The sequence below is a fragment of the Crinia signifera genome, chromosome 6 (genome assembly GCF_055691185.1).
Source record: "Crinia signifera chromosome 6, ASM5569118v1, whole genome shotgun sequence".
Taxonomy (NCBI): Eukaryota; Metazoa; Chordata; class Amphibia; order Anura; family Myobatrachidae; genus Crinia; species Crinia signifera.
The window spans coordinates 159358987-159380458 of record NC_139222.1 but is presented as its reverse complement, the minus strand read 5'-3'; the positions used below and the strand labels follow the sequence as shown (position 1 = coordinate 159380458).

Sequence of the window (21472 nt, the reverse complement as noted above, 5' to 3'; positions counted from 1 at the left end):
AATGAAAAGATATGTCCGCAAGATGTATAATAAGAACCTGTCCTTGTTATCTTCATACGTTTGCTCGTCCTTCGTAGAATATTTATGCTGTTTTCTTTGCTTTTTCACCATTGCTGTTTCAAGTTCTTAGGGGAAAATTTTCTAAGATGGGAGTTCTAATTCACGTGGGATGTTGCTGTGGGCAACCAATCAGATACTATCTATTATCTTATAGAAGATGCTAAATTAATAAGAAGTAGTTTCTAATTGGTAGCCCATAGCAACATCCCATGTGATATAGAACTCCCCTCTTACTAAATGTCCCCCTTACTGTCTGTCTTTTCTCTGTCTATCAGTATCTCATTAAGGACGTTCCGGTCTTTCATGCTAGTAAGCTCTGTATCTTTCCTTTGTTTTAATACCTACTCAGTAAACTCCACAGGATAATGGAAGAGCTGCTGGCAACAGAGAGAGACTATGTTTGCTCATTGGGTTACGTGCTTTCCCACTATCTCTGCGAGATGGATCAGCCGGACCTCCCGCCGGCCTTACGCGGGCAGCATGCTGCCATATTTGGGAACCTAGAAAAGCTCTATGAGTTTCACAGCCACGTTTTTGTCCAGGAGCTTACAGGCTGCAGAAGGGACCCAAGTCATGTGGGCTGCTGCTTCCTGAAGCACGTAAGTCTATTTGATGATAAACTCTATCTTGTCACATGGATTATTACCATCCTGTATAAATTTGCAGTGCCAGTTGTTCATAAATATTTACGCACGGATTAATTTAGAGAGTATTGTTGTAGATCACTTTTATTATGGTAATAAATGTAAAAAAAAAAATTGCACGTTGCTATGGCACATATTCGATTCTCTGCAATGGTTGTAAAGTGGTGTCATCCATCTGTCGGATTCTGTAATAAATAAATATGGGTCTTGATTGTGCGAATTGGTAAAATACTGCTAACAGCCTTTTGGCTAAAATCAAGAGTTGATATCAATGTATGCTGGTGATCTTAAAGGTGCCCTCAACAGGTGATGTATCATTATTTAATCCGTTTGCCTGAAAATAAACAATGCACTTTGATTGCAGGATCCACAATTTTATCTGGCCATCTGACTAGGGCAAGAATCATTTTTTTCTCTTTTATTCCCCCTGGCCTTTTTGCTGTTTTGCGTATTGCTCAATATAATTCTTTTTGCACTTTTACCCATTTTTCTCCCCCACATTTTTATGTTTTTTTGTTGTTGTTGTTGTGTGTTCATGTTTGTAGAGGTTTCCCTTGTCTCCTAATGTGCCATGAGGCAGGGGGACACCTGAATAACCGTGTCCCCTAAGATTCGTTTTGGCTCTAAGATCTTCTTTTCCCCTCATTGAACCGGTTGACTCTAAGGGGATGGGCATTAAGGGGGCCCTTTTCTTGTTTCTCCTGTGTCTCTGCCTGCACTGAATACTGTCCTGCTCACATTCTGAATGCCTGGCTCTGATGCTGCATAAGAGAGACAGTTAGTGATGTAGTTAAGCTGTTAAAGGATCCACTAACAAAGAGGGGCCCAGGGTACAGCATGCCTTGCACCTCCCCTTAATCTGGCTATGGCGTCTATATCATCTATATATATCTCTAGTGTCCGTGAGTCTCCAAAACACCATCTGTTGGCAGAGAGTGAAACTACATCTCTTTCTCACACATGCACAAACACATAAGGTAGCAGACTAGCTTTCGAAGCATTTTCTTTGAGTGGGCTTTCTAGTGTGTACATGTGTGTACTGTTGTCTTTATAAATGGAGTGGGATTAAATTATATAAAGTTGTGTGATTAAGGCCTGTCCCCTCCATATGTACCTGCAATTCCCTGTGTGACCTTCTCATCCTGCCCGCTACACTAGGAAGGGGGTGGGATGCAAGAGATCTGGTCACCTTTTTCGTGGGGACACAGGGGACTGTCTGGAAAACTTGAGCAGCCAAGTGTACATGTCTGTCCTCATGTTTGTACATTAATTGCGTACTCTCTTGTCTCTCGTGTATTGAGTGCTCGTTTATCTGCACATGTGTGCTCTCACGTCCTTAAGGTGCCCATAGACGGTCCGTTCCCGGACCATCCGTTTTGTACTATGCGATGCGCGCTCCCGCGCATCACATAGTACGGTACAAAAAGTATGTGCTGCACATACTTTTTGTACTAGCTAAACTTCGCATCGGATCGCATTGCATGCACACCGCATGCACTAGGCATGCGATCCGATGCGAAGCGTGCTAATTAAGACCCAAACGGATCCGTTTAACGGACCGTGTATGGGCCCCTTTACAGTTATCTCATATGTGCATAGTTGTTGTGTGCTCTTGCGTCTGTCCATGTGTATTCTTATATCTGTACAGTATATAATTGGAAGTTCATCATTTTCCCCAGTCTGTAGTGATTTTTATAGTATTTATGGCGTGTTATGTTAATGATGCTAATCAATGATAATAAAGGTTTCTGGCTTGGTATGTCAAAATCTGTTTGATAATGTTTTATTCAACTGCACGATTTTCACACATTTGACACCTTTAAAGCTGGTTTATTTGCCCCTCCTGTGAGTTACATCCTTAGAATGGTGTGCTTTATGTTACAGAAAGAACAGTTTGGACTGTATGCTTTTTACAGCAAGAACAAGCCCCAGTCTGACAGGTTGCTGCAGGAACACGGAGCAGCTTTCTTCAAGGTATGGTGAGCAGAGACCAGGGAGAGAGAGAGCTTTTCTTTATTGCTAGAAGTAAAACCAAAACTGACTCCAATGGCTTTGTGAAATGTATCTCATTGGTAACATTCAGTGCTGTGGTTTATTTATTTCACACAGGTAAATGCTGCATTTGTACATTGTGTAAACAGTTGACGGCATTTACAGTATGGTAAACTGTGTCTTTCCCCAGAGGAAGCAGCAGGAGCTGGGTGACAAGATGGATCTCTCCTCCTACCTTCTCAAACCTATCCAGCGCATCAGCAAGTACAGTCTGCTCCTGCAGGAAATGGAATGGGAGTGTAAGGGACAAAGTATGCGGGAGGGTGAGCTGAAAGCAGCACGCGAGGTTGTGCGATTCCAGCTTCGTCATGGAAATGATCTCCTTGCCATGGACGACATTCAGGACTGCGATGTAAGAATATGAGTATAAAGGAGCATCGCTATGTTCTTTTCTATGTAATTGAACCTGCGGCAATAGAACCATTAAACTAATAGCAGCAGCACTAATGACATTATCTGTGTGCTTGTTTATAGTACACATGGTAGTTAAGCTACATCAGTGTGATCACTGCAGACCAGTATAATGGCAGCTTAACTTTTGTAATTTTCTAACATTGCAGAGGAATCAATTTGCACATGGAAAAATGCCTTAGGAGACATATTTTTTAAATTACGCTGCTTATTTTTTATGGCTGTGTTTAAATCAGTAGTTTACAGAGGAAGAGATTTGGACAGTAACTGATATCAAAGCATACCTCATTTGCATCCCCACGTAGTTTCCGCCAATAGCCTTACTAGCCGTTGGATGATCAGATAACGTAATGCATTCATCTTTCGATAGAACGTAAAGCATGAAGCCAGGTTTATCATAATAAAATATAACAGAGACCCAACCTATTAAACATTACACCATTTAAAAAAATGTTTTTTTCTATTTTAGTATTTAAAAATATAATATGAAGTTACAACCTTGCAACCGCAAAGTGCTTATACTGTGGTGTGTGCAAAGTGCTGGTGTGTGTAGTCTGGCTGTTTCACAGTGTATTATTTTTCTTGCTACAATTGGTCCAGAACTCAGTTGCCCTGTCAAAAATTGTGAATAACTTAAATATATATATATATAAGTGGAATATATATATATACGTGGGTTGGTGGAGGGCACTCTTGAGTATCTTTAATCTGCTCGGCGGCAGAAATCAAAAATGAAGATAAGACACAAGAAGTTGTGGGTCAACGTTTCGGGCTCAAGCCCTTTATCAAGACATGTATATATATTAAATTAAAAGAGCACATATTTAAAGAAGAATGCAACAAATAATAGTCTTAAAATCAAATTTTTGTATATGCATGAGATTGAAGCCCTGGTGTCAGGGATGCATGCAGTGCCAATGTTCAGTCATTTTTTGCTTGTGTGCAAAAAAAAACTAAATACTCATATGCTGCATGCGTTACTATGCAGAGGTACACCACATGGGCACTGTTACAATTAAGGTGGATGTTATTAGAGATGTCTTGAAAAGTGCTGGGTATTCATGGACGTCTATTGGGAGGTGGCTAAACAGACATGGTCTGTATTTTGGGTATGTTATGGTAGTGACACAGGCATGTAACAGAACTGGTTGTGTACTCAGATGCTCTCTCTTTCACATTGGAGGCCATAGGGCTGGTGCAAGTTTTGATGGCGGTATCTAAAGATGGGTATGGATCATTGGATTGAGGCTAATTATTTTGAAAGTCACTTGGTCCAGTCATATGGTCGACACGGCGTAGGTGGACAGGGTTTTTATGTTAGCAAGTGGAATGGGAACCGGTCTGCAGCGCTGGACAATATGAATAAATTTACTGGAAATCCCAAAGAGAAGCAGTCCACTCCGTAGTTTCAAGGTAAAAAAAGTACTGAATGCTTTATTAAATAAAAAGTCACATAAAAGGAAGAAAATTTCCTCAAAAAATCACACAAAAACAGTCTAAAAGTATATAAAAAAGGATTCACTCTCTTCTTTGCATAGGAGAGAAAACAATTTAAAGGTAGCTCACCAGATTCTTGGAGACGCAAGTATCCCTGTATACTCCAGACTGCACTATAGGTCCTTATGGTGGGTACACCTATCTGGGTGTATGGGGTGTTTCAGGGCTGGGAGGCCGTTCTGCCACTACGGTTACCTCTCTAGTCCTTATGGATTCCCCAGATCTCAGCTCCACCCGGACTCACGGTATTGCGCTTTGGGTTCTGGAAGCCGCACTGCCACTACGGTTATTCCTTCCTCCTTCTGCGCTCACCTGCAGATCTTTACTGTGTAGTGTATCTGGATGGGTACTTTCAGGACAAAGGAACCGTACTGCCACTTGGGTCCTAAGTCCTTACTCTTCCCCAAAGGGATCCCCGGTGTCTGGTATAACACGGAATGGAGGGCCGCACTGCCACTGTGGTTTATTTCCCTTGCGTGGTTCCCCGTCCCGGGTCCTGTTTAAAGAGTGTCCGGCTTTGATGTAAAGTGCAGGCACACTCCTCCGCCTCTGCTGCCTGCGCTTGCAGCGCTTGACGGGCACACAGGTCCAAAAGTTCTTAGCTGGATACTGTGTGATAATACAGGGGACTCTGGTCTGTTTGGAGTCTGGTCTTTTCTCCTTCTCTCCACAAGCAATATCCTCCAGGGTTTTTAGGTCAACATGGAAAAGGTGGACAGGTAAAGAAAAAGGTTGAAACAGTCAAAAGGTCGACATGGAAAAAAGTTTAACAAAAACTTGTGTTGACCATATGTTTGACGAACATGGTCATGTTGACCTTTTCTGCGCAAATGAGCAACAGTATCAAAAAAACTTTACTGATATAAAAAGCTCACATACATAGAAGTTGAAATTCAACTGCTTGCCAGCTCAGAGATCAAATCCACAACGTAGCCACAACAACGGAAGGGACCGGGACCAGTCCTGCTGCACCGATGATGGCTTCTATGGATCAGTACGTGCTGTCTGGAGGCCACGTCCTGATCCATAGAAGCCATCATTGGTGCAGCAGGACTGGTCTTGATCCCTTCAGTTGGTGTGGCTACGTTGTGGATATGATGTCGGAGCTGGCAAGCAGTTGAATTTTAACTTCCATGTATGTGAGCTTTTTATATCAGTAAAGTTTTTTTTTATATACTGTTGCTCATTTGTGCATAAACCATTTGGGACTTGGAGCTGTGGTCTTGCTCCACGGAGAAAAAGCTGCAGACGTAGAAAGCAGGACATCAGAAGTAAAAGCTGTGCGCGGCGGAAATCTCTTTTTTTATATATATATATATATTTATATATATATATATTTATTTACAGTTTCTTATATAGCGCAGCAGATTCCGTTGCGCTTTACATTGGTAGACTTTGATAAAACAAAGTGGGTAACGGCAGACAGACTTGGAGGTTAGAGGGCCCTGCTGCAAGCTTACAATCTATAGGGATATAGGCGGGAAACACAAGGACAGGCATCAGTAATAGCATAGCAGTTCCACCAAGTTACAATTCCAGAAGGGAAGCTATATAATACATAAGTGCCTCAGAGGGTTATGCGTGTAGAACTTAAATATGATAGGCTTGCCTGAAGAGGTGAGTTTTCAGGGAACACTTGAAGGTTTGGAGGCTAGTGGAGAGTCTTATTGTGCATTCCATAGAGTGGGAGCAGCCAGATGAAAGTCCTGTAATAGTGAATGGGAGCTAGTGATCCGTGCAGAAGAGAGACGCAGATCTTGTGTAGAGCGGAGTGGTCGAGATGGGAGATATTTTGTGATAAGTGCAGAGATATATGCTGGTGCAGTATGGTAATATCTTTATATGTGAGTAGAAGTGTTTTATATTGAATACGGTAAGATATAGGCAACCAATGAAGGTACTGGCAGAGTGGATCAGCAGATGATGAGCGTCTTGCTAGGAAGATCAGCCTAGCAGCAGCATTTAAAATGGATTGCAGTGGAAGAGTCTGTTCTTGGGAAGACCAGTTAGGAGACTATTGCAATAATCAATGCGGGATATAATGAGTGCATGGATTAGAGATTTGGTAGTGTCTTGTGTGAGAGAGGGTCATATTTTGCATATGTTTTTTAAATGCATGTAACATGATTTGGAGACATTGAATGTGGGGAAGAAAGGACCGTTCAGAGTCGAGGATGACCCCTAAGCAACAAGCTTGTGGGGTAGGGTGGATTGTCGAGTTGTCAACAGCGATGGAGATGTCAGGATGGTAACTGTTCTTAGTTGGTAGGAATATTCCGTTTTGTAAATATTAAGTTTGAGTTGGCGAGAAGACATCCAAGATGAGATGGCAGATAGACATTCAGAGACTCGGCCCAAAACCACTGGTGACAACTCTGGGGTTGATAGATAGATTGAGTATCATCCGCATATAAGTGATACTGAAATCTGAAAGAGCTGATTAGGTTGCCAAGAGAGGAAGTATAGATTGAGAAACGCAGAGAACCTAAGACTGAGCCTTGCGGAACTCCGACTGACAGAGGTAGTGAAGAGGAAGTAGAGTCAGAGAAACGAACAGTGAAAGAGCATTCCGATAGGTAATATGTGAACCAGGAAAGGGCTGTATCATTAAGACCTAGGGAGTGTAGTGTTTGTAAGAGAAGAGTGTGGTCTACAGTGTCAAACGCAGTAGAGAGATCAAGGAGAATAAGTAGTGAGTAATAGCCTTTAGACTTAGCAGTTACCAGATCATTAACCACTTTAGTCAGTGCTGTCTCAGTGGAGTGTTGAGAGCGAAAGCCTGACTGAAGTGGTTCTAATAGGGTGTGAGAGTTAAGAAAGTTTGTGAGGCGAGAGTAGACAAGTCTCTCCAGTAGCTTGGAGAGGCATGAGAGCTGAGAGCTAGAAGAACGATAGTTAGAGAGAGAGAGTTAGGGTCAGAATTGTGTTTTTTCAGAATGGGAGTAATCACTGCATGTTTGAGCAGAGAAGGAAAAGTACCAGTAGCAAGAGAGAGATTGCAGATTTTAGTTAAGGTTGGAATAAGCACAGGAGGTAGAGGATCAAGAGGCGAGGTAGTAGAGTAGAAGGATAAGAAGAGTGTGGATACTTCCTTTTCATTTGTGGGCTCAAATGAAGAGAAAGTGCCAGAGGGTTCAGGTGGGGAAGAAAGAGGGTTAGATGTTGTGGAGCATACCATTTCATCTCGGATGTTATCAATCGTGTACTTAAAGTAGTAGAAGGAAGTTCTTGTGCACTGATGGTAGCTGGTGGGGGAGGAGGGGGAGGGTACAGAAGAGACTTAAATGTGTTAAAAAGTCGCTTAGGGTTGGAGGCATGAAAAGAGATGAGAGATTGGTAGTATGTTTGTGTCCAAAGCATTGCAGTCGGAGTGGAAGCTAGTCTTATATGTGAGGAAATCAGTCATACTACGAGATTTACGCCATTAGCGTTCTACTTTTCAAAATGAAACAAGTGTTTGATACTACTTCCTTATGTATTTTAAATAAATACATATTTGCAGAATTAACTTCTTTTTATTTTTTTGTCCATTTTCTATTGCTTTGGGAGAAAATGGTTGACTTTCATATGTTGCCATACACCACCAGATTTTTGTTTCAACTAGACAGATTGGACACATTTTTAGGTGCAGATTCAGCTTAGTGTCAGTTGGCTTCCAGATAGCTGACAGACAATGTCTAGTCAGACAGTCAATAGGTCGACACCAAAAGTTAGACATTTATTAGTTAGACATTGGTAAAAGTTAGACATGCATTAGTTAGACATTGATAAAAGTTAGACATGCATTAGTTAGACTTGCCAACACACTCAATATCCCTACAACTGACTTTTTTCATACTTTACCTGTTAGACGCCGGCACGTCTATACTTACCCTCCGGGTTCCAGCGCCGGTGCCTCCTCATTCAGGGGCTGTTCTGGGCGCCGCCGGTCTCCTGCTGTCTCCCTGACCTTCGGCAGTGTCCAGAGCACTGGAGCGTCGGTGCAGGAAGCACACGGTGGCCATATTCTTCCGGCATACTCCCAGCTCAGAAGCGTCGAGGTTGCTATGCAACGCCCCGAACTTCTGTTCTCTCCCCGGCTGCAGGGCACACTCCGCAGACGTCATTGATCGGTGGGGCAGGCTTTTCAAATAAAATCTGGCCAGACTGTTTTTCTGATGCCGGTTATAGTGTTGTACTGCCTGTCAACGTGTTCCTGGTTCCCCGTTGTGTCCTGCTCTGTCCTGAGGTCCTGTGCTCCAGCTGCAGTGTCCCCTTGCTTGAGTCTGCCGTGCTACTCCTTCAGATAAGTCAGAGGTCTCTCTGCAGTGTTTTCTATAGTTTCTGTACTGTTTACCATCTCTGCATTGTAGCAGTTGCTCGCGCAGGGGGTCAAGTTGTCCTGTCAGGGGTCACTCCCTCCTTGTGCGGGTAGTCAGGGGTTTTTGTATTTTACCACCTTAGTGCATTGTTGCACCCGTGGGTTCATTTTCCCATGATTTTGGTAGTCTGGGTGTGAAAGCCATCTCACCCCACCTTGCCGTGTTTTTTACCTCCTGCAGGCCACCTTGTCCCACTCAAGACCAGGCGGCACCCGTCTATGGCCGGACCTAATTTGGCCCCACAAATGTGGCTGTTAGTGGTGAAGCCTTGGCCAGCAGGACCGTAGAATCACGGGAACTGGGTCCACACATCCAGTTCTACCTTACATTACCATTGCAGTGGGCATAGAGGGAGAATAGAATTCTGTGTCGAGCGCAGCAAGGCACCGTCCCCGGATCCATGGGAGGCGATGCGGAACATTGTTATGGACCGGTGTCCATGCACAAATATTTATTTTCCATGTCGACATTTTACTTGTGTCGTTATTTTTGTCACTGTCTAACTAGTGCATGCCTAACTTTTGTCAGTGTCATACTAATGCATGTCTAACTTCTGTTAATGTCTAACTAATGAATGTGTAATTTTGGTGTCAACGTATTGACTCTGACTAGACATTGGGCGGTATTCAATCCCAGAATCCTGGGATATTTTCGCCCAGTTCAGCTGTAACTGGAAAGCCGGAATACAATTTTCCGGCTGTCGAGTATCGGAAAGTGGGCGTGTAGTCAAAGACGGCCGCGGATTGTTAAAAAAGGTCATGAATTTGACAATCCGTGGCCACTTCCAACAAAACTTTAAAACAAGTCGGATCTGTTTTGTCGGAATCTTCCTTCAATGATGTCGGAAATGGCAGGATTCGGATAGGCAGCAGCCACTATTTCCACTGGCTATTTTCCACTCAGATCCAAATTGTTAAAATCATGTCCTACAAACATTGTTTGTATGCATCGTATTTACTGTTGCCATACTGTCACTTTAATCGAAAATTAAACAGGTGTTGTGGCTGGTAAAATTCAAGTCTGCATTTCACATGGTTTTATTCAGCCACAGAACCCTTGTAATTCTTAGGTGGTCCTGATTAAAGGTATTCAACCGGTTGGATATGAAACTCCTACAGTTCGTTTGCCAACAGTCAGAATGTGACAGAGGCCTAATCCAATCCACCACTCGCACAGCCTAACCCCGATGCCTAACCCTGACCCCTGTACTTACATTTGGGAGATTTCAAGATTCTGAACATTGGGATCCAGCTTTTGGTATTCTGACTGTTGGGATCCCTATTCAACATGTCCAACAGGGGAGTTTTAAGAGATGAGGAGGCCAGTGTGTAGCCTCCTCCGGCTGAATCCCCTCCTCTCTCCCCGCTGCAGCACCATGGCACCCAGCATAATAGAGCCTGAGTGCACAGACTCTACTACGGATGTGAGAATCCCTGGGAAAAATGTCACGGCGGCCATTTTTGCTGCTGCCTTCTTTGCATGGCCCCAGATGGTAAGTAGTAAGAGAATGGGTGCGGTGTGGGCTCCCCTGGGACTTACGTGCCCATTAGCACCGCGCACATTGCACCCATTATGAATAGGCCACTGATGTCTAACCTCCATCTGCTGAGGGGCTACATATCCATGCATGCCCTGCCACAGTTTTGCTATTAGGGCTATTTGGAAACTTCACCAGGATATTCTGCAATGTGTATATCCACGGCAGCTGGGGAGCCACATGTACAATAGCCCTGGTACTAACAACCTACAGTAAGTGCCAATTTTCCTTCTCTGTGGTTACTTTTGTATTTGTGAGTGAAGGGGTTACATGAGATTTATTCCTTCTTTGCCATTAAAAGATGGAAGCAGATAGGTGACAGATAGGTTTTACATTTTCTGTGAAATGTAGCGAAAAAGATGTAATATCAGGAGTGTCAAAGCATTTATGGCTATTAGAGTTAAAGAGGATTACCAGTGCAGAAGAGGGGACATTAGGGAGAGCGAGACATATTGAGCAGCGAGAGTAACTGCTTGGAACACTGAGAAGGGAGACAGGAGGTGGAGTGAGATTAATCACATACACGCAGGAATGGACTGGGGCACAGCAGAGAAATCACTCAGGGACAGAGACAGAGTGCCGGATTTGTTAGAAGCTGCTGCTGCAGGAGAGCATCATTTACAATAGGGAGAAATCCCAGGCCTGCATAGAGGAACTAAGGTCAACAGGGGGTAATCACCCTAGTGATGTTAGTACAAACAGCTGTGAGATTATGCTGTCTCTCAGCAGACTGAGCAACATGCCGGAAACAGACTACACCTGTAACGATCTGTTTTCCATCACTGATTTTCATGTCACCTGTCACCAAATCTTGACTTCAGCATCTTCTGCAATAGAATGAATGTAATGTGAAATGAATACTCAAAGTACTTGGCCTTTATTTGCATAATATACTATGGAATCCGCACTGTTTAAACAGTGTATCAGAATATGGATTTTAGCATTTTTGTTATCTATATTTAATATGTATAAATAACCCTGATAGGCATAACACCGACTCCAGGTAGATTCATCCTGCCAAAATCAGCCATGGTATGAGGTTGTTTTGGGGAAACGCTCTGATCTCACCAGTGACATCACAGTGTTTGCATTTAGCTCCATTCCAGGCCAAAAGGTACAAACCAGAGACTAGTCTGTTCATTGATCCATAGAGAAGCCATAAAAAAATCTATCAAATATTTTGAGCACTTTGATACGACAGATGACAAATGAGTAGTGTTTGTATTTTTTATGCTCTCTCCTTTGTTATTAAGTCATATGAATTCTAATTAGCAGGACACTTGTACAAACTCTGTTTTCCATAATTATTGTTTTCTGCTTAAATGGGCCCCATACATCAGCAATCACAATTTATGGATTTTCAGATATTGGGATATTTTGACCAGATAAATGGATTTTACAATCTATCTGACTTTGCCCACACATTACAGATTTTTTTCAGTGATCGGCAGATTTTTCCCATCTAAAAATTGCATCTTCATATCTGGAAATGTAATAGATGAAGAAGACGAATTGGGAATGCCCACACAATATAGGGATATTTTGGCCAGATAAATGGATTTTACAATCTTTCTGACTTTGCCCACACATTACAGATTTATTTCAGTGATCGGCAGATTTTTCCATCTGAAGATTGCATCTTCATATCTGGAAATTGCCCAATCGATTGCTGTTCATAATGACGAATTGGGAACGCCCACACATATAAAAAAGATCTGCAGATAATACCAGATTATTAAACATGTTTAAAAACCTGATTAAGCAATCGATTGGCGATTTTGATTGGGTTTGCCAAAAGGGGGAGCCCACACATCTAAAATTAATTGTGGCAATCATCTCCATATCTGAAAATTGTCACAATTAATTACTGATGTATGGGGCCCTTAACTCTGAGCATGCATCCCATCATTACAAACGTCAATGCAGACTTGCTAGTGATGACTATACATGTGTTTTCCTCACAGCTGATGTTAGCAGACCAGAAAACTCTGTGCTACTGTACATTATATTATAACACATTTAATTCAGTGAATAAATGGCGTTTACAGTACATGCATGTTCATTCTCTATAGCCTTTTTCTCTGATGTTCGGTTTCCCCAAATATATTTCAGGTTAACCTGAAGGAACAAGGCCGACTCCTGCGCCAAGGGGAGTTCATGATCTCATACAGGAAGAGAAAGTGCCTCAGGAGGGTCTTTCTGTTTGAGGACCTGATACTTTTCAGCAAAAGCAAAAGGGCCGCTTCAGGAAAAGAGATCTATATGTACAAACAGTCCTTTAAGGTAATGATCACTGCTCCTCATAGCACAGATGGTGTAATGGTAACCATTACTTCCTTGTGGTACTGAGGTCATGTGTTTGATTCCACCTATTGCCCTAATTGTATAGAGTTTGTATATGTGGTTGAGTGCCTTTCCTCCCACACTCCAAAATTATACTGACAGGTTAAATGGCTCACAAAAGAAAAACACTAATTGTACATGGGCAGGCTAAATGGTGCCAGTGGTTCTTATATGCAAAAATTTTGTGTTTCTGTTAACTTATACTTCACTCATCTACATAACTTGAGGTAAATATGCTCTAAATACAGAAATGGAACTGGTTGAAACTGCATTACATCAAGTTAAAATTAAAAATGAATTTAAGTAAAACATATCCTGTGAATGGTAAGTTTTTAAAGGCTTTTCATATAGAACCTACTGTAGTTAAGAGCTAATCAAAATGAAGGAACAATATAGATTGTAAGCTTGCAAGCAGGGCCCTCCTACCTGTATGTCAGTTTGTTACTACCCAGTTTTCTGTTATCACTGTTTCCAATTGTAAAGTGCAATGCAATATGCTGCACTATATAAGAAACTGTAAATAAATCAAACATAACAGTAATGCAAGCGCTGGCTGTGCTCAACCAAATGGAACAACACTTGGATTTCTCTGTCAGGTGCCATCTAGTGGCCGCCAGTGAGCAAAACATTTGAATTCCCCACATAGAGATAAGGAGCAGCATTAGCCTTTTATCATGTAGTGTGAGCTATTATACTGTTATTTAGAATATCTAACGAAGTAAAGAGCTGTTAATAAAATCACAAGTAGTTGTGATAGCTATGGTTCAATAGCTTAGCATCAGTATTTAATTTGTTTTTGTTTTGTGTAAATTTAATAGAATGTAATATCCAAAAAACTATTTATAAAATATTGTTACTATTTTACCATATGTAGATGTGCTGGCTTTTCTTCTACAGTAATCTAACTAGTGTGCATTAATGACAGATGCTTACATTCAGCAGATGGTGCAGTCTTGTACAGTAGACATGGTGTGATTTAGCAACGTTGGCAATATCTATTGGGTTTGTGCTGTTCACTTTCATAAACCGTACCTAAGCCTGGACACAGAAAATACTCCATTGAAATTCCTCTTTTAAAATGCATTTGGCAGCACATTACAGACATGCCATCTGAAGAAAATCAGCATGAAATTACTCAATTTAATGGATTCTATTTCCAGAATTTTAGGGTGAAATATTTAACTACTTAACTGGCTGATAAATATATACCCAGCTTTAAAAAAAAAAAAAATGTAATTACATAAAAAATATACTTTAAAAAACATATGGAAAAATATTAGTAGGAAGAATGTGTAGAGGATGCCATTACCCCCGCCCCCACCCGCCTCCAATGGTAATCCCCTTGTGTAACCCTTAGCCAGTAGCCATTGAAGCATTTCCCCTCCCACTCCCCTCAGTGGTAGTAAACTTCCATGGCAATAGAATCTTTACCGATCTGGTAATAATACCTCATGGACATTACCTCCCTTATTCTCCATGAACATTAACCCTCTAGTGGCCATGGATTCCCCCATCCCGCACACGCACAGCATGTCACAGGGGCCCCAGCTGATATCTGTACTCATGCAGAGGTAAGCAGCTAGTACTCAGAGGGAACTCCATTCTCCTTCATTTTTGTTTACAGGTTATTTGATATTCACAGACCAATACATCACCGCTGGGAATATGCAGCAGGTTTGGATGCGCATAGCCACATGTCGGTGAGAGCCCACAAAGCATCCATCCCAACTGATGATTTGTTTGTGACTGTCCCACGTCCCACCCATTGGCAGCAGTGAAGAGAAGCGCAGCGTCTCTTCACTGGGACAGGGGGCATGGCCAGCAGCTCATAGAGCACTGGCCATGCTCCCAAAGTGGTGAAATGGAGGTTTGGTCATTCACATGAGCCACGTCCCTTTTGAGAATGTGCTCGGTACGGCCGCACGGGAGTCCCGACTCAGAATGTTACATTGGTGCAGATGAGGCAGCCATTTTAGTTGCACTACATCGGATTACTGTCTGCAGAATAGGCAATGCCTGAAAGTGATAACACATAACAATGAGACAAAAGTACTAGGTGAGATAAATGATTCATGTAAAATAATCAGAACCATGCACTGTCCATCATACACAGGAAAGTACCAAGAAAAGCAGTCATCCCCAGGACACTACTTAGGTTACAATGTGCAAGCAATTTATGGAAAATAGACAATCAATCATAAAAATTTAAAGCGACACAATCATTAGGTTCACATGTTCTTCCTGTCTTGAAGTGCCTAGTAAGGCTGCCACCTAGGGGGCACTATATAGGTTACCAGTGTGCAGGATGCACAAGCTGTACAAGCATTAAACATAAATTACAATTGGTTACAGTAGGAAAAGATATTGGGTCAGTGGGATTGGGCAGAAGGGGACTGTAGAAGGATTGTAGATTTTTTTTTCAAAAATGGGTAACAAAAATGACAGAAAACACATTTGTATGTTTAACATGGGTCATTTTTGTAACCAGACATTCCCTTTTGCATGTCCATTCATCAACAATTTTTATGTTGTGTGGTATAGGACAACCTGTGCACTGAGTATATCAGCAGATGATTGCAGACATATGATAATGTAAGTGTGATGATGGGAGAAGGTAAATGGAGGTACACAGGAAAGCGCAGACACAAAGTTATGTATTTGAAGAAGCAGGGTCCCCGAACATTGGGGATTGTGGGAGGAAATTGGAGTTCCCCGTGGAAACCCACGCAAGCACAGGAGAATATACAAACTCCGCACAGTAAGGGCAGTGATAAGAAACAATAATATGACTTCAGTTCTGTGAGGCAGTAATGCTAACCATTACACCATCCATGCTATCCTGATTTTGTTTTTGAGAAACAAAGTACCTACATCTCTCTTGTTTTTTATTTTATTTATACATGTGTTCAGACGTCTGAGATTGGCCTCACTCACACGCTGGGAGGCAGCGGCCTCTGTTTCGAGATCTGGTTTAGAAGAAGGAAATTGGAAGACACGTACACTTTTCAGGCTCCCTCCACTGATGTCAAGGAGGCCTGGACTGGTGACTTGCAGAAGATTCTCTGGGACCAGGCTATTAAAAACCGAGGTGAGCATTTTGCTGCCTCTCTTCTCATCTAAACAATTTGTTACTAAAACATACATTATTATTATTATTATTATTATTATTACTACCAGTTATTTATATAGAGCACACAAATTCAGCAGGGCTTTACAGAGAATATTTGAACATTTAGTCCCTCCCCCAGTGAAGCTCACAGTCTATGTTCCCTACCACATGAACACGCACACACAGACATTCTAGGGTTAATTTTGATGGGAGGCAATTAACCTACTGTACATTTTTGGAGTGTGGGAGGAAACTGGAGTACTCGGATCGAGCCCACGCAAGCACAGGGAGAATATACACACTCCACCCACCATCCATGCTGCCCATACATACATACATACATACATACATAATGGATTTTGGTTTTACATTATAGGTTGGTATGTTCGATATATGATTTTACTGTATATTGGAATATATGCATACCATAATTACATACTTTGGAGAAGGGAACCTTAAACCAGGTACATACTAGGCGATGTGTATATCTGGCGATATTGGTGGCAGGGACATACTTGCTGATGCCGGTGGGGGGAGAAGTGGGGGAGCATGACCCTTGTTAACAAGGTCCTCCCTCGTCTGTACTGAACAGATGAGGGAGAGGTTTTTAACGATGTGAGGGAGCGCGGGATCATTGACGATGTTGAATGTACACATTAGACAAGAAAGTAAAATATCATTCAGAGCGGTCCTTCTGGGCGATATCTTTCACTTTCTTGTCTAGTGTGTATAGGGCTTACGGCTAAACACTTAATACATCTAAGTTACATATACACCTTATGCACACAGTCTGAAGATAAGTTTATGTAATATCTTTAATCATCTTTTGCATTAAACAAAGTTTGTGTACACTGAACAATCAGAAAACTATCACTATCTTCATCACACTAAAAAAAAGTCTGTATTTTGGAATATTCTGTATTTTTTAACTAAAATAATTATAATATTTATTGTATTAATGATACTATTTAAAGTACATCCTCCTTGTATTGTTGGCTACGTGCCACTACCGCTATAGCTTTCTTTGAAGAAGTGTACTAAAACTGTGCCTACATGGCTATAACACAATTGACACTCAGTACGTTCTATTAAAGGGGTTTATAATTTTGGAAAAATCTCTGCTATAACAACAAACATTGCTGCCCCCATACCTACTTTGGAGAAGCCCCTTTCATTGGGAATAACACCATGACCTGTATTGATCTCCTAGTTCAGCTGTGCTGACAGCTGAGAGCTATTCATGACTTCCTGTCTGTGTGTGTATGTGGGTATGTAACAACAGCTGCAACGTTTGTGCTCCTCCATACTAGATAGCTCAGTTGCTAGTTCTAGTTTACTCTGTACTGACAGCGCTGTCCTGAAAGCAGATCTAGAGCCCAGTTTTGGTAACAGTGCTTGTTCTGAGCAATAGTGACTGTCTGCAGAACAGAGGTCTAAAAGTAGACATCTTCTTTTTTTTAAATTTGAGTATTTCAATTATACATATGCGAGTATCCTTGTTTTACTGAGCATCACATATTATCACATCACATCCAAATGGATGACCATCTTAAAACAGGCTTCCTGACTTTGTCACAGAAACCTTGCAGAACAGTGATAGAGGATCCAGGGTTTGAAATTTTATTACACGAGGTGGGAAGAAAATATACTGAATGTAATTGTTCTGCATTGATGGCTCAAGTTTGTTTTATATTGTCATGGGCCATCATTTTATCCATCCTTTATCGTAAAACCATTTATAAAGTTCTGTCATGTTCTCAGTTAGTAATTAGTAATAATAATAATAATAATGCTTTTTGCTGCAGAGATGCGCAGACAAGAGCGAGCATTCTCTGGTTTGGGGTGTAAACCATTCACTGACATCCAGCCAAGTGAGGCGGCCATCAGCAGCAGAGCCGTGCCCCTGACTGGCACTGGAGGTACACATGATTAAAAATAATGTTTTTTGTTAATTATACTATGTGAATATGATGTTATAGTGGGAGTTTTGTTGGTTGTATATGCAGACCTTTGTGAAAATGGCATAGGATGAACTTTGGCTATTGCTGACAGCATCTTCCCTTCTTACCTTGCTCCCTGCAGATGAAAGTCTTCACACCTCGCCATCTACAGCTTTACCATTCCCCACCTCCCCGCCTCCACTCCGCTCCTTGTCAGTAGGGTCTCGAAGCAGCGCTAGCAGTGCTGTTTCCCTTGGAGGCTGTTCTTCCACCTCATCTGGCCGAGGTTCCCTGAGCCCCCAGCATGGATGCCCTGGATCTGAGCCCCCATGGAGATGCTGTAGGGCAGAGCCCTCCCATGAAAAGGAAGCCAGCGTCTTCCTAAGTGAGTAAAACTGTGTCCTAAGTGAGTAAAACTGTGTCTCTAGTGGCTATGTCTATGTAATGGGCTTCATTCTGTTTTATTACTGAGATTATAGAAATACAAACAGAAGACACAGTTGTTCTGCCTAGTCCAGATATGGTGTAAATGTATTCTGGCTATACAGCTGGGGCACAAAAAGAGCATGGTTATCTGTTTCTAATGTCAACTGGTTAATACAGTATGTAAATATATAATGCTAGCTGCTTTGCAGTGCTTGTTTACAATCAAACGTCAATCTCTGTAAATGTTTTATGCATAATCCTTCGCACATAGGGCCTAGTGCTTCACCTGTCTCATCACCTAGTGCTTCTCCTATCTAATCACTTAGTGCTTCACCTGTCTCATCACCTAGTGCTTCACCTGTCTCATCTCCTAGTGCTTCTCCTGTCTCATCACCTAATGCTCCACCTGTCTCATCACCTAGTTATCCACCTGTCTCATCACCTAGGCCCTTATTCTGATCTGTGCGGAAATTCCCGCATTCTTACGGAGCGGTCCGCACGCCACGGTGTTTTTCCGCATGCGGCCATCGTCCGTAGAAACGCCCACGTGTCCTCCGCATTCGGACGGACTCACTCTTTAAGAACAGGGCGTGTTTACGGACGACATACAAACCATGCGTGTGCGGGAGAAACACTCCGATTCGGCACGGTATTACAGAGTATTACAGAGTATGCTCGGGAATACCGCATCCGAACGGGAGCCAAGCGGTGCTACCGCACGTAAGCGGAGGATTTCCGCCAAACAACCCACTATGAAGTATCTTCTGCAATACATCACATGACCCACTTATTCAATTACCTACCCTCATAAAAAACAGCTTATTTGGAATTGGAATCAATTAGATTCCAATATATCCTTACAAGCATGCCTAACACATGCATAGCACACATTAACCCTTACAGCAATGTAAGTGCAATGGTTTCTATTAAAGCACTGACAAGCGGCCTATTAGTGAGTAATGAGTAAAGGAGTAGATTCTATTGGGTTCAGGTGTTAATGGTTGTAGTCATTAGGCGTACGTTCGCCTACCGCATGAACGAGTGGTGTCCGCAAAGCAATAGTACACTTGTGGACACCGCACATTTCTGGCCTTTTTGATCGCGTGCATTCGGAGTGGTTTCCGAATGTACGCCCCCCAACATAAGTGTACTCCCCCGTGTCCGCCCATGTTTCCGCCCCGTTTTGCCCACTTTGAAACTACGCCCATGTGTCATTCCGCATGACGCCCATAATACGCCCCTATTTCCCGAATGATAGCGGTGAACAGTTCTGGACGGTCTTTGTCCGAACTGGTACCGAGTCAAGGCGTGGCACATGCGCGTAGCGTTCTCCACGCATGCGCAGACGCCGTAAAGACGCAATCCGTAAGAACGCGGTAAAGTCCGCATCAATCAGAATAAGGGCCCTAGTTCTCCACCTGTCTCATCACCTAGTGCTTATCCTGTCTCATCACCTAGTGCTTCTCCTGTCTCATCACCTAGTGCTCCACCTGTCTCATCACCTAGTGCTCCACCTGTCTCATCACCTAGTGCTCCACCTGTCTCCTCACCTAGTGCTCCACCTGTCTCATCACCTAGTGCTCCACCTGTCTCATCACTTAGTGCTCCACCTGTCTCATCACTTAGTGCTTCTCCTGTCTCATCACTTAGGAGAAGCACTATCTCATCACTTAGTGCTTCACCTGTCTCATCACCTAGTGCTTCTCCTGTCTCATCACCTAATGCTCCACCTGTCTCCTCACCTAGTGCTTCTCCTGTCTCCTCACCTAGTGCTCCACCTGTCTCATAACCTAGTGCTTCTCCTGTCTCATCACCTAGTGCTCCACCTGTCTCCTCACCTAATGCTCCACCTGTCTCCTCACCTAATGCTCCACCTGTCTCGTCACCTAGTGCTTCTCCTGTCTCATCACCTAGTGCTCCACCTGTCTCATCACCTAGTGCTCCACCTGTCTCCTCACCTAGTGCTTCTCCTGTCTCATCGCCTAGTGCTTCACCTGTCTCATCACCTAGTGCTCCACCTGTCTCATCACTTAGTTCTCCACCTGTCTCATCACTTAGTTCTCCACCTGTCTCATCACTTAGTGCTTCTCCTGTCTTATCACCTAGTGCTTCTCCTGTCTCGTCACTTAGTGCTTCTCCTTTCTCGTCACATAGTGCTTCACATGTCTCATTGCATAATGCTTCTCCTTTCTCATCACCTTGTGCTTCACCTCTCATCACCGAGTGCTCCACCTGTCTCATCACCTAGTGCGTCACCTGTCTCATCACATACCTGTAGTGCTTCTCCTGTCTCATCACCTAGTGCTTCACCTGTCTCATCACATACCTGTAGTGCTTCACCTGTCTCATCAGTCTATTCCTTCAAATCCTGTCTAAACTCTCTGTTTCAGCTGCCAGTTCTGGTTCCTCAGAAGGAAGCGTCAGCGGATTCAGCTCCCCAGACTCAAATCATATGCCAGTAGGGCATATCAACATGTGCTATCCTCCAGACTGCTGGCGCCCTCTACATGTTATTGACAAGCCCCCCGAAAGCAGCATCCCATGAAAGCAATGGACATAGAATCAGTGAAAAGTCTTCAGAAATACCCAATGTCTGGTCAATTAATTATTAATTATATTTATGTGCTTTTCATTTATATATGTAAATAAATGTTACATATTTGTGGACACTGAGATGTGTCTATAGTATAATTTGCTAATTCTCTTTCAGCCATATGGGACACAGAAGGTGGTTTAGTCTGGAACTGCCGGCTTCCCTTGTTCCCCTTGGTTTTGGTTTATCTTTTCCTGAAGGTGTTTGTGTCTCTGATGTATCTGCATATGTCACCTTGTTGGTCATCCTTACCAAGGAGAGGAAGAGGAGAACTAGGCGCTGATATGAGGTGCTTAAACACAATTAAGCTGCTGCTTGGGTGAGGTGTATAGTAGACCTCTAAAACAAATAGCGAAAAAACATATATATAGATACCTATATAGAAAAGCAGCGCTGTTGCTTTAAACAAATAAATTAATAGGGATTGCCTGAAAAAATGAAAATTTATTTAAAAAATACAATTTATACATTAAAAACAACTCATAATTGCTACATGTGA

The 21472-nt window shown here is 42.5% G+C and overlaps 1 protein-coding gene across 2 annotated transcripts in view; it reads left to right on the top strand.

Moving 5' to 3' along the window:
- The window catches only part of KIAA1755 (KIAA1755 ortholog), a 71481-nt gene extending 50366 nt beyond the window's left edge, over nt 1-21115 (top strand). Inside the window, exons 14-21 of one of the 2 annotated variants that reach the window (XM_083147809.1) lie at nt 422-659; nt 2589-2678; nt 2887-3108; nt 12675-12845; nt 15816-15993; nt 17820-17933; nt 18097-18339; nt 20771-21115. In XM_083147809.1, coding sequence (XP_083003935.1) covers nt 422-659; nt 2589-2678; nt 2887-3108; nt 12675-12845; nt 15816-15993; nt 17820-17933; nt 18097-18339; nt 20771-20925 — 1411 coding nt within the window. In that variant the 3' untranslated portion in view covers nt 20926-21115. Of the gene's footprint in view, nt 1-409; nt 660-2588; nt 2679-2886; nt 3109-12674; nt 12846-15815; nt 15994-17819; nt 17934-18096; nt 18340-20770 lie in introns of both variants that reach the window. The other variant, XM_083147808.1, reaches the window with a different exon arrangement.
- Nucleotides 21116-21472: the final 357 nt, after the last annotated feature.